The sequence below is a fragment of the Natrix helvetica genome, assembly GCF_964273705.1.
Source record: "Natrix helvetica genome assembly, chromosome: 14".
Classification (NCBI taxonomy): Eukaryota; Metazoa; Chordata; class Lepidosauria; order Squamata; family Natricidae; genus Natrix; species Natrix helvetica.
Window position 1 is genome coordinate 6,057,993 of NC_138564.1, and position 13,218 is coordinate 6,071,210.

Genomic DNA, 13,218 nt, shown 5'->3' on the forward strand with positions numbered 1-13,218 from the left:
TTGGAGCTAAGCAGCCCCCAGGAGAAAGAGTTGGCAAAAGAGCTCAGTTCAAATTGGATCTGACCGAGAAGGAGGTTCAGCAGAAGCACCTCACTGAGGACTAGGAGCATAGACTTTCCAAGCAGAGGGAAGACCTGCGGGAGTGCAAGGCCAAGTACCAGCGCCGGAGGCTCAGCGAGCTGAGATGGTCAGCCAGTTCCAGGCCGTGATGCAGTCCCACTGGAACGAGGCCCTCCGGCTCTTGGCCACCAGCGGATCTTCCCTCCAGCCTGGAGGATTAAGTGAAGGATGATGCATTTTCCCAGGTGTTGCATCACCTGTCCAAAATATTCTTTTGTTTTTTTTATGGTTTTGAATCTGGATCTACGGAGGACATTTCCTTGACAGTGAATCCATTTTATCTCCTGGAGTTGCAGGTGCTTCCTCACTGGAGTTTTCGAAGAAAAGATTGGAGAACCATTTGTTACGGGATGGTTTGAAGACTCCTGATTGGGCAGACTAGGTGACCTCCGAGGTCCCTTCCAACCCTCCCTCTGCTTGCATTTCCTCAAAACAGACCTGGCTTCAAATAACCTCCAGATATTTTGGGGGAAAGCTTCCAGGGAATAAAGCCACCGATATATGCAAGGATGATGTTTTAGAGTGGGAAGAATTTTACCTTCTTAAGGAGCCACAGACTTAACGAGAACTAATTTTGGAATTGAAGAAAGAAAGCTGGGGTTGATTTTTGTGTTTTTTTGAAGGAAGTATTGAGCGAGGACTTCCCAAGTGCGGTTACAAAATCTAGGTAGTGTTGAAACCAGGATGGAGTGAGCTAATCTCCTGCTTGTCACCTCACGGTGTTGTTTTCAGTGGCCAAGGATTGAACGGGTGCCAAATCCGATGAGGAGAAGAGATTTCAAAGGAAGTTGGGCAGAATCAGCCCCTCTGAAACTGGGGTCGCATGGAGCGATAAAGCCACAGTGGGCTACGTCTGGCTGAGTTTATGCTTGCTGTGAAAGCGTTTACTATTTCTCTTCCAAGTTCTTCCCTCCCTCCCTTTTTCTATCTTCTTTCCCCCTTCTCATTTCTCTGTTCCATCTTCCTTCCTTCCATTTCCTTTCCTCATTTCTCTGTCCTGCCTTCCTTCCCTCCCTCCCTCCCTGCCCATCTCCTTCCTTTGTTCCTTCTTTCCTACCTCCTTTCTTCATTCATTTTTCTATGCCCTTTTTTACCCTTCTCATTTCTCTCTCCCATTTCATTCCTTCCCTCTCTCTTCCTCTTTCCCTTCCTTCCTTCCACCTCCTTTCATCCTCATTTCTCTGTCCTTCCTCTGTTCCCTCCCCATCTCCTTCATTTGTTCCTTCCTTCCTTCCTTCCTCCTTTCTTCATTCATTTTTCTATGTCCTTCTTTACTCTTCTCATTTGTCTCTCCCATTTCATTCCTTCCCTCTCTCTTCCTCTTTTCCTCCCTTCCTTCCATCTCCTTTTCTCCTCATTTCTCTGTCCTTCCTCCATTCCCTCTCCACCTCCTTCATTTGTTCCTTCCTTCCTCTCCTTTCTTCATTCATTTTTCTATGTCCTTCTTTCCTCTTCTCATTTCTCTGTCACATTTCCTTCCTTCCCTCTCTCCCTCTCTCTTCCTCCTTCTTTTCCTTCCTTCCTTCTTTCCTTCCATCCATTTCCTTTCCTCCTCATTTCTCTGTCTTTCATTCCTTCCCTCTCTCCCTCCATCTCCTTCCTTTGTTTATTTTTTCCTTCCTTGATACCTCCTGTCTTCATTCATTTTTCTGTGTCCTTCTTTCCTCCATTCTTCTCATTTCTCTATCCCTTCCTTCCTTCCTTCCCCCATGAAACTCTTAAGCGTGCCTCTGAAAGCTGTCTCTAAAAGGGTGACCCACTTAAAACTTTACTTATGTATTATTGAAAGGTATTAATGGGCCTTCATTGCTCGAACTCCCAAGGAGGCCGTCTCTGCTGTATGGAGTATTTTTAGAACTTATACTTGAAGCTTTCTCTAAAAGGTTTTTTTTGCTACAGCTATGAATTTTTGAGGATTGGAGGGAAGGAAGCATGAAGTCAGTTACGTTAGTTTGGAGCAATCAATATAATTTTTAATCCCTCCTTTATTATGTTTATAAATAACACAAGGCAGCAAACATACGTAATAGTCTTTCCTCCTTCTATTTCCACCTTAACAACAACCCTGTGAAGTGGGCTGGGCTGAGGGAGAGAGAGGGACTGGTCCAAAGTCACCTAGCTGGCTTATTTGCCTAAGGTGGGACTAGAATTCACAGTCTCCTGGTGATTGTCCCAAAGTCTCCCAGTTGGCTTTCATTACCAAGCTGGTTTATTTGCCTAAGGTGGGACTAGAATTCAGTCTCCTGGTGATTATCCCAAAGTCTCCCAGTTGCCTTTCCTCTCTAAGATAGAACTAGAACTCACAGTCTCCTGGTGATTGTGCCAAAGTCTCCCAGTTGGCTTTCGCCTCTAAGGTGGGACTAGAACTCACAGTCTCTTGGTGATTATCCCAAAGTCTCCCAGTTGCTTTTCCTCTCTAAGATAGAACTAGAACTCACAGTCTCCTGGTTTCTAGACCAGCACCTTAACCACAGCACCAAACTGGTTGTCATGGATAAGCATGGATATATGGCGGTGTCTTAACTTGAATGTGCCTTGCTAAGTTATGGCTTGTATAAACATGTTTTGTTAAGGTGCCAATAACTGGTTGGTTGTCTGTAAAGCATGAAGCTATAACTCATGCTTTACGAGTGCCATTGGTTGTCTAGCACAGAGCTGAGCTGAAATTCTGGTGCAGCTAGGAAACTGGAGATGCTGCCTTAATGTGGTTGCTTATTTGTAAACGGATATTTATTGTCTGAAATTCATTGTAAATCATGGTGTGATTTGCAAGCCATAAATATCCCAGCCTTGAGCAGGTATGATAGTTAGCACAACAGGTTTGCACGCTTCTTCCTGAAATAAAAACTACAGCGAAAACAATATATAAGACCCCCAACTTCCCGTGACTTTCTCTTGCGGTCGGAAATGGTGGTTTTCTACCCCAGGACTACGAAGTGAGTTTCTTTGCCATCTTTTGCAATTTAGCAAAGTGTGTCATTGTTTGGTTTGGTGGTAGCGGTGCCTCGATAGAAAGTCCATACAGAGAGTGGTAAGGACAACCGAGAAGATTATAGGAAGCTCGCTTCCTGTTATTCAGGATGCTGCTTATAAGCGCTAGGTGCTCAGAGCTCAAAGCATTGTTAGAGACCCCACACACCCACTCCACGGTCTATTTCTGTTCCTCTCCTCTGGGAGGAGGTTTTGAAGTATTTCTAGCAGGGCTGGCAGATTCTGTAACAGATTTGTTCCCTAAGCCATCCGTCTGGTGAACTCATAGGATTCTTTTTTTTTCCTGCCACGTATATGTATACATTCGAACTAGACTGTGGTGTTTCTCATATTAGACATTCTCTAATATGTGTGTGCGTGTGTGTGTATGTGGGTAGATGCATAATAGTTATGCTTTGAGAGCTGAACGTAATGAAATTTCATTTTAATGTATGCTGATTAGTGTACAATTAAAGTGACAATAACATTTTATTCTACTCTATAGTCTCTTCTATAGTCTGTGCTAATTCTGTTCTATTCTCTATTCTATTTTTTATTCTGTTCTCCTCTCCTCTTCTATATTCTGTGCTAATTCTGTTCTATTCTTTTTTCTCTGTATAAATTCTGTACTATTTCTATTCTTTATTCTATTCTCTATTCTATTCTCTCCTCTCCTCTTCTATTTTCTGTGCTAATTCTCTCTACACTCTAAATTCGGTGCTAATTCTATTTATTCTCTATTCTATTTTTTATTCTATTCTCTCCTCTCCTCTTCTATATTCTGTGCTAATTCTGTTCTATTCTTTTTTCTCTATATACTCTAAATTCTGTGCTAATTCTATTCTCTATTCTATTTTTTATTCTATTCTCTCCTCTCCTCTTCTATATTCTGTGCTAATTCTGTTCTATTCTTTTTTCTCTATATACTCTAAATTCTGAGCTATTTCTATTCTCTAATCTTTATCCTCTCCTCTCCTCTTCTATATTCTGTGCTAATTCTGCTCTATTCTTTTTTCTACTCTATACTCTACTCTAAATTCTGTCCTAATATTATCCTATTCTCTCCTCTCCTCTCTCTTCTCCACTCTTCTCTTCCTCTTTCAATTCCATTCCTAGAAACATTGCAAAATCTTCAGATATTAGGAGTGTCAAGTCAAAATTGCACCACGAGAGTGGCACACGGTCATGACTTAGGTAGGCAGGTGGGCGTGGCCGTTTTGTTATTCTAAAAAAGAAAGAAGAATTAGTAGTGACGATTTGCTGACACATCCATCATTCCTTTGCTGTGTCTTTTCCCAAGCTCGGCACCTGAATGTGACACGAGCTACAAAATTGACAGCTGCCATTATTCATAGGGCCTGGAGGGTGACTTCATTCCTATTTCTCAACAATAATTGAACTCTGGCATGGAGTTTCTTGAAGAGCAAGGTGGATCTTGACCTTATTCACGTAATTTCCATTTTTGGGAAATACAGGTAGTCCTCGACTTATGACAGCTCACTTAATGACCATCCGAAGTGACAACGTCGTGGGAAAAAAGTGACCCATGACCGTTTCCCACACTTAACAACCGCTGCAGCATCCCCACCGTCACGTGATCAAAATTCAGACGCTTGGCCGCTGACTCGTACTTATGACGGTTGCACTGTCCCGGAGTCACGTTGATCCCCTTTGGCGGCGACCCCCTGACAAGCCAAGTCAATGGAGGAAGCCAGGTTCACTTAACAACCGTGTTGCTAACTGAACAACTGGAGCGATTCGCTTAGCGAATGTGGCAAGACAGGCCGTAAAACGGGACAAAACTCAACTTCGCAAAATATCCCACTTGGCAGCAGATATATTGGGCTCGATCGTGGTCTTAAGCCAAAGTTGCCGGTGTTTTTTTTGGCTCAGGTCACTCTGGGGCACTCTCCATGGTAGGAAAAGATGGAGCGAAAGAGCGACTGAGGTTTTTTTTTTTAAAAAAACCCAGTTCCTTTCTTCTTACTACCTTGTAAGAAGCCGAGGTGGTGCAGTGGTTAGAGTGCAGGACTGCAGGCTACTTCAGCTGACTGCTAGCTGCAGTTCAATTCTCACCAGGCTCAAGGTGGACTCAGCCTTCCGTCCTTCCGAGGTGGGTCAAATGAGGACCCAGATTGTTGGGGGCAAGAGGCTGACTCTGTAAACCGCTTAGAGAAGGCTGCTAAGCACTGTGAAGCGGTATATAAGTGCTATTCCTATTGCTTTGCTCTTCATTTTCCTCTTCCTTCCTTCCTTCCTTCCCTCCCTCCCTCCTTCCTTCCTTCCTTTCTTCCTTCCTTCCCTCCCTCCTCTGTCCCCTGCCAGCAGTTCGATCCTAACCGTCTCAAGGTTGACTCAGCCTTCCATCCTTCCGAGGTGGGTAAAATGAGGACCCAGATTGTTGGGGACAAGAGGCTGACTCTGTAAACTGCTTAGAGAGGGCTGTAAAAGCACTGTGAAGCAGTAAATAGGTCTAAGTGCTATTGCTCTTCCTTTTTCTCTTCCCTTCTTCCTCCCTCCCTCCCTCCCTTCTTTCCTCTGTCCCCTGCCAGCAGTTCGATCCTAACGGTCTCAAGGTTGACTCAGCCTTCCATCCTTCCGAGGTGGGTAAAAATGAGGACCCAGATTGTTGGGGGCAGGAGGCCGACCCTGTAAACTGCTTAGAGAGGGCTGTAAAAGCACTGAGAAGCGGTATATAAGTCTAAGTGCTGTTGCTATTGTTCCTGTCCAAATTGGCAGAGAACCAGAGCTGGTCTGATAGGCTGCTGGAGAGATTTCTATCATTCCATTATGTAGGATGTTGAGTTCTATTCAGCTCAATGTATGTCGCACCTTGGGCACTTAATTAGGGGGTTGACTAATCCATGACACACAAGTTTTGTGAGGTTTTCTTGGCGCGTCCAGTCTGCTCTTCTCAGCAATCAAGGTCACCCAGACACGGTTCTAAAAATACCGTTCTTTTCTTTGCCTCCCTTAGAAAATTATTTTGGACTGTCTTCTTCCTTCCTTGACTGTATTAAAAAAAATGACTTTGGGAGGGAGCATATTCTTAGCTAAGTTCAATTTTATTTTATTTTATTTTATTGGCTTTGGATAGAAGTATTTATGCTGAAAGAGTAAAGGAAGGGTGGTGAGGAAGGGATATAAAGAAGGAAGGAGAGAGGGAGGGAGGCGAAGGAAGGGAAGGAGGGTGGAAGGAAAGAAGGAAGGGAGGGAGAAGAGAGGGGGGAAAGGAAGGCGAGGAAGGGAGGAATAGAAGGAGGACGGGAAGGAGAAAAAGGGAAGGAAGGAGGGTGGAAGGAACAATGGAATGAAGGAGAGGCAGGGAGGAAAAGCAGGAAGGGAGAAGGGAGGGAGAAGAGAGGGAGGGAAAGGAAGGCAAGGGAGGGAGGAAGAAGAAAGAAGAGGGAGGAGGAAAAGCAGGGAAGGGAGAAGGAAGAGAGGGGAAGGAAGGAAGGAGAGGGAGGGAGGAGAAGAAGGAGGGAGGGAGAGTGTAAGGAACGATGGAATGAAGGGGAGGAAAGGGGGGAGGGAGGAAGAGAAAGGAAGGCAAGGGAGGGAGGAAGAGAAGGAGGAAAGAAGAGGGAGGAGGGGAGGGAGGGAGTAAAAGGAAGGAAGAAGGAGAGGAGGGGAGGATGGAAAGAAGGAAGGAGAGACGGAGGGAGGAGAAAAAAGGGAGGGTGGAAGGAATAAAGGAATAAAGAGGGGGCAAGGGAGGGAAAGGAGTGAGGGAGGAAAGGAGGGAGGGAAAGAGGAGAGGGAAAGAAGGGAAGAGAGGGAGGGAGGAAAGGAGGGAGGGTTTGAGTGAAGAGAAGGGAAGGAAGGAAATGGATGAAGAAGGAAGGAAATAATGCTATGACTTCTTTTCATACTATTTAAATACAGGAGATTGCTTTTGAGGTGAGAAATTGTAGCTGGCCCCAAGGCACCTGGCAAACTAATCAATGTTTGAAGACTGGGGCCTGATTACCCAAGATTAGCAGGGATCCTTGCCTCTACTTGCCTGTTCCCTGTTATGATAGATTCATTCCATTGGCCCCTTCACTAACTGCAGAAACCTGGACTTAAGGAATGGCAAAATTGCTTCTGGGTTGCTTGCATGTTTTTTTTAAAAAATTAAACATAGCTTCCTCTTTGCTGGTTCCCAGCTCCCGATCAGGCAGCTCGGAATTTGGACGGATGCAATGATAGACAATCCAGAACTTGTAAGTCCTTCAGTAGGAAAACAAGTTGGGTGAAGGTTGCTTGCCATTGGAGGCCAAATGGAAGTGCACCCGCTTGGTCAGCAAAAATACTACCGGTTGTAGACTCTGCCAATTAATGCCTGCCGGCTTTACACCTTGCATTAGTCTTGGGTGTGGTTGAGTTGGAGCATAGTGTGTTGTGTAAACTTAAAATTTGGAGAGAAGTGTTTTTAAATGAATGCCAGAAGATGGTTTTGGTTGTATCTTGGTGTCTTGTGAGGATCTAGAATCTGGGGAGAAGAGTTTCAGATGAATGCCAGAAGATGGTTTGGGTGTAGCTTGGTGTCTTGTATGGACCTAGAATCTGGGGAGATGAGTTTCAAATGAATGCCAGAAGATGGTTTGGTTGTAGCTTGGTGTTTTGTGAGGACCTAGAATCTGGGGAGAAGAGTTTCAGATGAATGTCAGAAGATGGTTTGGTTGTAGCTTGGTGTCTTGTGTGGACCTAAATCCCAGAGGACGGCATTTCATACTAGAAAACGGGAAGTAGAGATGGCAAACATTTTAAGTCTGTGTTACCATCACGTGAAGATCTGCATTTTGGCAGGGTGGATTTGATCGCTACACTCAACTCGGCACATGAAGGCAGTTGAACCGCTGGTGGCTTTGTGCCCTGCAAGTCCACCTCTCATGTTTGGGTGGCATTGCACAACACTGGGACGGTTTGTGAACTGAGGCCTCGCATGTAAAGGCAGCATGCCGAGGACAGCGGAGTGGAAGGACCAGGAAGGCGACCTGTTTACTGGATTACGTGGCCTTGTGAATGCTGCATTTCTGCAGATTCATAGCTCAAGTGTGAATAACCAGGAAGGAAGTTTTAAATGACCACTTTGGCTCGGAAGCGTGATTATTCTGGATTTAAAAGATGGATGTCCTCTCCTGCTCAGCCGGAGCAACAATTGCTCTAGGCCAGGGGTGTGTTAGACCTTGGGGGACTGGGGTGGGTGCGGCCAGCTCGACATCATTCATGTCGGGGATGCACCTATGGCAGCCCGAGCACTCTGCCAGTGAAAACGGACTCCTGAGCTCCATTTTCAGCTGGGATGGCCTCCTGCAACCCTCTGCCAGCAAAAACAAAACTTTGGGAGGGGGGGGGGGCTCTGTTTTCGCTGGCAGAGGCACTTGCGGGCCGGTCCATCACTGTTTCCAGGATGGCCCGCGGGCCAAATCTAACCACCCTATGGGCCGGATCCAGTCCCTGGCCTTGAGTTTGACACCCCTGCTCTAGCCAACTACAGATACCATATTTTTGGAGTATAAGACGCACCGGAGTATAAGACCCACCAAGATTTTGAAGAGGCAAATTAAAAATAAAGTTTTTGCACTCTGCAGACTTCCTAAAAATGGCCCGTTTTTCATGAAAACGGACCAATTTTTTTTTCAAAAAAAAGGGCATGAATAGCCTTTGGGAGGCTGATAGAATGATCCTGGGGGCTGGGGGGGCAAAAATTGAGCAAAAAACAGCCTATTTTTAGCTCATTTCTGCCCTCTCCAGTCCCCAGGAGCTCTCTGCAAGCCTCCTAAAGGCTATACACATCCATTTTGGTGAAGTGGGCGAGGATTCAGGAGGCAAAAAATGCTGTATTCAGTGTATAAGACGCACACAGATTTTCACCCTCTTTTCTGAGGGAAAAAGGTGCGTCTTATACTCAGAAAAATATGGTAGTTCTCGACTTACAAGGGGCAAAGAAATAACAGATGTTGGACGGATGCAGAGCATTCAAGGGCCAAGATTAGCATAGAGTAGGGTGGGAAGGGTCCTCCTCCCCCAATTTGCTTTCTAGGAATGCATGTTGTGGAATGGACTGTGGGGAGGGCAGCCATTTTGAGAAAGGCCAACCCATCCATTTTGTGGCTCAGAACACGACACTCTGAATCCAAAACTGGACGCAATTCTCCACATAGGTTGTGTCCGTCCTGGTTCTTCTCAAGACTTCTGCTTTACGTTTTCTCAAACATCCTGCTTCTCATGTAGTCCTTCCACCCTCTGTGGGAAGAAAGTCTAGTAATTCAGCCATGTTTTTATTAAGCCCAATGAAAAGCTGATGGATTCCCCTTGCTCTGAACACCCATCCTAACTGGATTCACATGTCATGGTTTGACCTGTTGAGTGGGTTGTGTGGCCTCCACTTATTCAGGTTCATTCAAGATGCCTCATGCGCCTGACAAATCAGGTCCATGTAATTGCACTTTTTTATTTGCAAACTAGCCGATAACCCGGCATTGCTTGGATATTTATTTATAGGGGGAAAATGTCTGGACCAAACGTAATTTCTAATGTTGGATTTACCAGAGGGAGCCCCCTTGTGGAGTACTGTGAAGCCGTTACCATGGCAACTCCACTGCGGCTGCACAGTAGAATCCATTTTACGGTAGTACAATGGAAGCCATTTAAAGGCACAACAGGCTGCATCTTAACAGAACACACACCCTGGGAGGTGTTAGAGGTGTCTTTCCCCCCACAATATTTGTTTCCAGAGAGTAAGTCATCTGTGTACCAAGTTTGGTTGAAATTGCTCGAGGAGTTCCAGAGTTATGCTGGAATACACACACACACACACACACACACACACACACACACACACACACATTTCTTGTAAGAAATAGGTCCTGCAAATATCTTCAGGAAGACTTAACGGATGGCTTTTCTCTTCCTATCTGTGATGGCTTTGTAAGATCTGAGAACCTGCAGAGAATCTGTTGTCTGTTGCGTGAATTCTTGGACGTATCAAACCATGGCAAGGAAAGAAATCCTCCTGCATATCTTTGTCCTGGCACATCCAATGGAAGAAAACATTTTTTCCCCTCCTCCTTCCCAAAACAAGAACCTTTCAGGGAATTTCTTAATAAATAGAAGTCTGTAGACATTCTCAGTCATCCAGGTCATGATTGTCCCAAAGGTGCTTTTCCAGAAGGCAACTGGACTTCCTTGTTTTTACTTTGGAAAATGTTTCGCTTCTCATCCAAGAGGTTTCTTCAGTTCTGACTGATTTATACTCCTTGCAGACAGCTGGTCATTTGCTGTCCCATCAGCTCTGATGGGATAGTGGGGAATGGAAGCTGAAGAAGCTTCTTGGATGAGAAGCAAAACGTCTTCCAAAGAAAAAAACAAGAAATTCCAGTTGCCTCCTGAAAAAAGCATCTTTGGGACAACCCTGATCTGGAGGACAGAGAATCTCTACAGACTTGTAGCTATGCAATTTGGGATGAAGACTCTTGGAATGGTGTGGGAGGAGGAATGGATTTGCAGAGGAAGAAATTACAGACTACGGGACTACAAAAAAATTGCAAACTACATTTGCACCACTCAGGTGACCCTGAGGACACAGAGAGACCTCCAAGTGGCCTCAACGACCATCCAAAAGGATGCAAATGACCAGCTGTCTGCAAGGAATATAAATCCTCCCATTCCCCACCATCCAGTCAGAGCTGAAGAAGCTTCTTGGATGAGAAGTGAAATGTCCAGTTCAAAAGGAAAAACAAGTCCAGTTGCCTCCTTTAAAAAAGCACCTTTGGGATTCTTAACAAATAGTGAAGTTTTGTTATATAAAAGTTTTATTGGTTTTTTCAAGTAGTGAAGTTTTGTGCGCATTGTTGACTACAGAGGACCATAGGAGATCCTATCTAGCATCCGTCTTTCCTTCAAACACAATCCTAAAGAAATAAATCCTGAAGCTTTATCCAGAGGTGTCCTCCCCACCAAAAAAGCCCCCAACCCAAAACAAAACCCCACTTAATCATTCATGTATTAACCGTAGCTAGAATTGTATTTGCACGGCATTGGGAAAGTGTAGAGATTCCTATTGATGAGAAGGTGATAAGGAATATATTAGAATGTGCAGAAATGAACAGATTAACATTAGCAATTAAGGAGAAAGAGCAAACTGAATATTGCATGATTTGGGAAGTATTTTACCAATGGTTGGAAGGGGGAAAAAAGGAGTTTGGAAATGAAGAAAGTTAAGAAAATAAGTAGACAATACATTTGGAGATATAAATAAGAGGGAAACTGTTAGTACGTTTACGATAAGAATAATGACGTTTAATGTTAATATGATATTATTACTAGAAGATATTAAGAAGAAAAATGGAGAGTTTTATAATGTTTAAATGTTCAATATATTATAATACTAAACTTAGGGAAATAATGTTAATATGAATGTGAAAGATGTGGCCATAGAGCAGTGCTTCTCAATTATTTTCTGTCATGCCCCCCCTAGGAAGAAGAAAACATTTCGCGCCCCCCGCGCGACTGTAAATAGTATCATTTGTCTATAAAATTGTTATAAGTGCACCTCTGCGTAACACTGTATCCTTATTAATGTATAAGAGAATAAAAAAAGAAAGAAATGTGGATCAATTTACAATAAAGAATAGCTTTATTAACTGTAGCAGAAAAGATTTAAAGGAGCACAGGATTTAAAGGGACACAATATTAAAAAAAACTTTAACCTGCAAAACAAAAATATATAAAATAATTTGAGCTGAGCCCCCCTTTACGGAGCCTCGCGCCCCCCCTGGGGGGCCCGCCCCACTATTTGAGAAGCACTGCCATAGAGGAACGAAGTTGCACAGAGATGTTTGCAGCCAAACGACACACTGCATAAGATGGAATGTTTATTTTTGGAGTTGAAAAATAATAAAACTCTTTATTAAAAAAATAGCAGATTTTTCCTTCATTCTGGGCCAACGTGGAGAAACGGTGTCTGTTTCTCTTGCCTGCAAAGCTAGAGGAGATATTTGCAAAGCTGTCTGGTTTTTCTCCCACGGTGAGCTTAGCAGGCGCGGCAAATCCAGTCATGTCCGACTTCAAATAAATGTTTATTTACTTGTATGCGATATTTTTTCCTTCCTACTTTGAATCATTCAAATTCCGAACGGCCACGATGTGAAATAACCATGGCTTCGTTTTTTGTTTTGTTTTTTTAGGAAATGGCAAACTCCGTTTATTTAGTGATGGAGGTGAGCGATTCTACGATAGGTTTTTAATTCCCCCCCCTTTTTTTAAAAAAAGAAAAAAAATTCATGCATGGTTTTATTTATTTATTAACGTTTTATGCTGTTTTCATCTCGAAACGGCAGAGTGCTGGTTACTATTTTATTTATCGTCCTGGACGTTGAATAATTTGGCTCAGCTGATGAATTCACATTTCCGTTTATTCTCCCCTCTTTAGTACTGCAACGGTGGGGATTTGGCTGACTATTTGCACAGTAAGTATCCTAAGAGTTGTTGTTGTTGTTGTTATTATTATTATTATTATTATTATTATTATTATTATTATTATTATTATTATTCCATAATATTAGCATCAATATTAGGAAGCAGAAAATAATATCAGGCACGAAATTGCTTTGTCTAATGAGATCCATCCACGCAGTTTGATTGGGGTGTCCAGATGGTATTCCGCTAGCAAGTTTGTCCTGGACAAACTTCTAATTTTGTTGTTGTTGTTGTTATTGTTGCTTTTTCCTTTTTAATCACAGGTATAATTAATGCCAACAGGGCCTATTTTCATCCAGACTAAACAATCAAAGCATAGGTGGTCTCCAAGTCTAGCGAAATTTGTACGGACAGGTTTAGTTTATAGAAATCGTTTGGGGCCTTTAATAAACTGTTACATTTTGTAGGGTTCCCCCCCCCACCATTTTATATATGTACATATTGTTTATTCGCTATCTCAGGGGTTGGCAACTTGCGGCTCTGGAGCCGCATATGTGGCTCTTTCGTCCCTCTGCTGCGGCTCCCTGTTGCCTGTCGGTTCCACAATGGATAGGGCTTTCAGTTAGGACAGGTAGAGGAAAAAGGATGCCGCGCTAGGAGGAGACTCTTTTGGTGGGAGAACCGAGCTTCCGGTCGGCTTCAGAATTGAACGGGGGGCTTCGC

The 13,218-nt window shown here is 43.7% G+C and overlaps 1 protein-coding gene across 2 annotated transcripts in view; it reads left to right on the forward strand.

Moving 5' to 3' along the window:
- Positions 1 to 13,218, forward strand: part of ULK1 (unc-51 like autophagy activating kinase 1) — an 82,845-nt gene that overhangs the window by 8,712 nt on the left and 60,915 nt on the right. For both annotated transcript variants that reach the window (XM_081966869.1, XM_081966870.1), the window contains exons 6-7: positions 12,264 to 12,296; positions 12,509 to 12,545. In XM_081966869.1, coding sequence (XP_081822995.1) covers positions 12,264 to 12,296; positions 12,509 to 12,545 — 70 coding nt within the window. The remainder of the gene's footprint in view (positions 1 to 12,263; positions 12,297 to 12,508; positions 12,546 to 13,218) is intronic.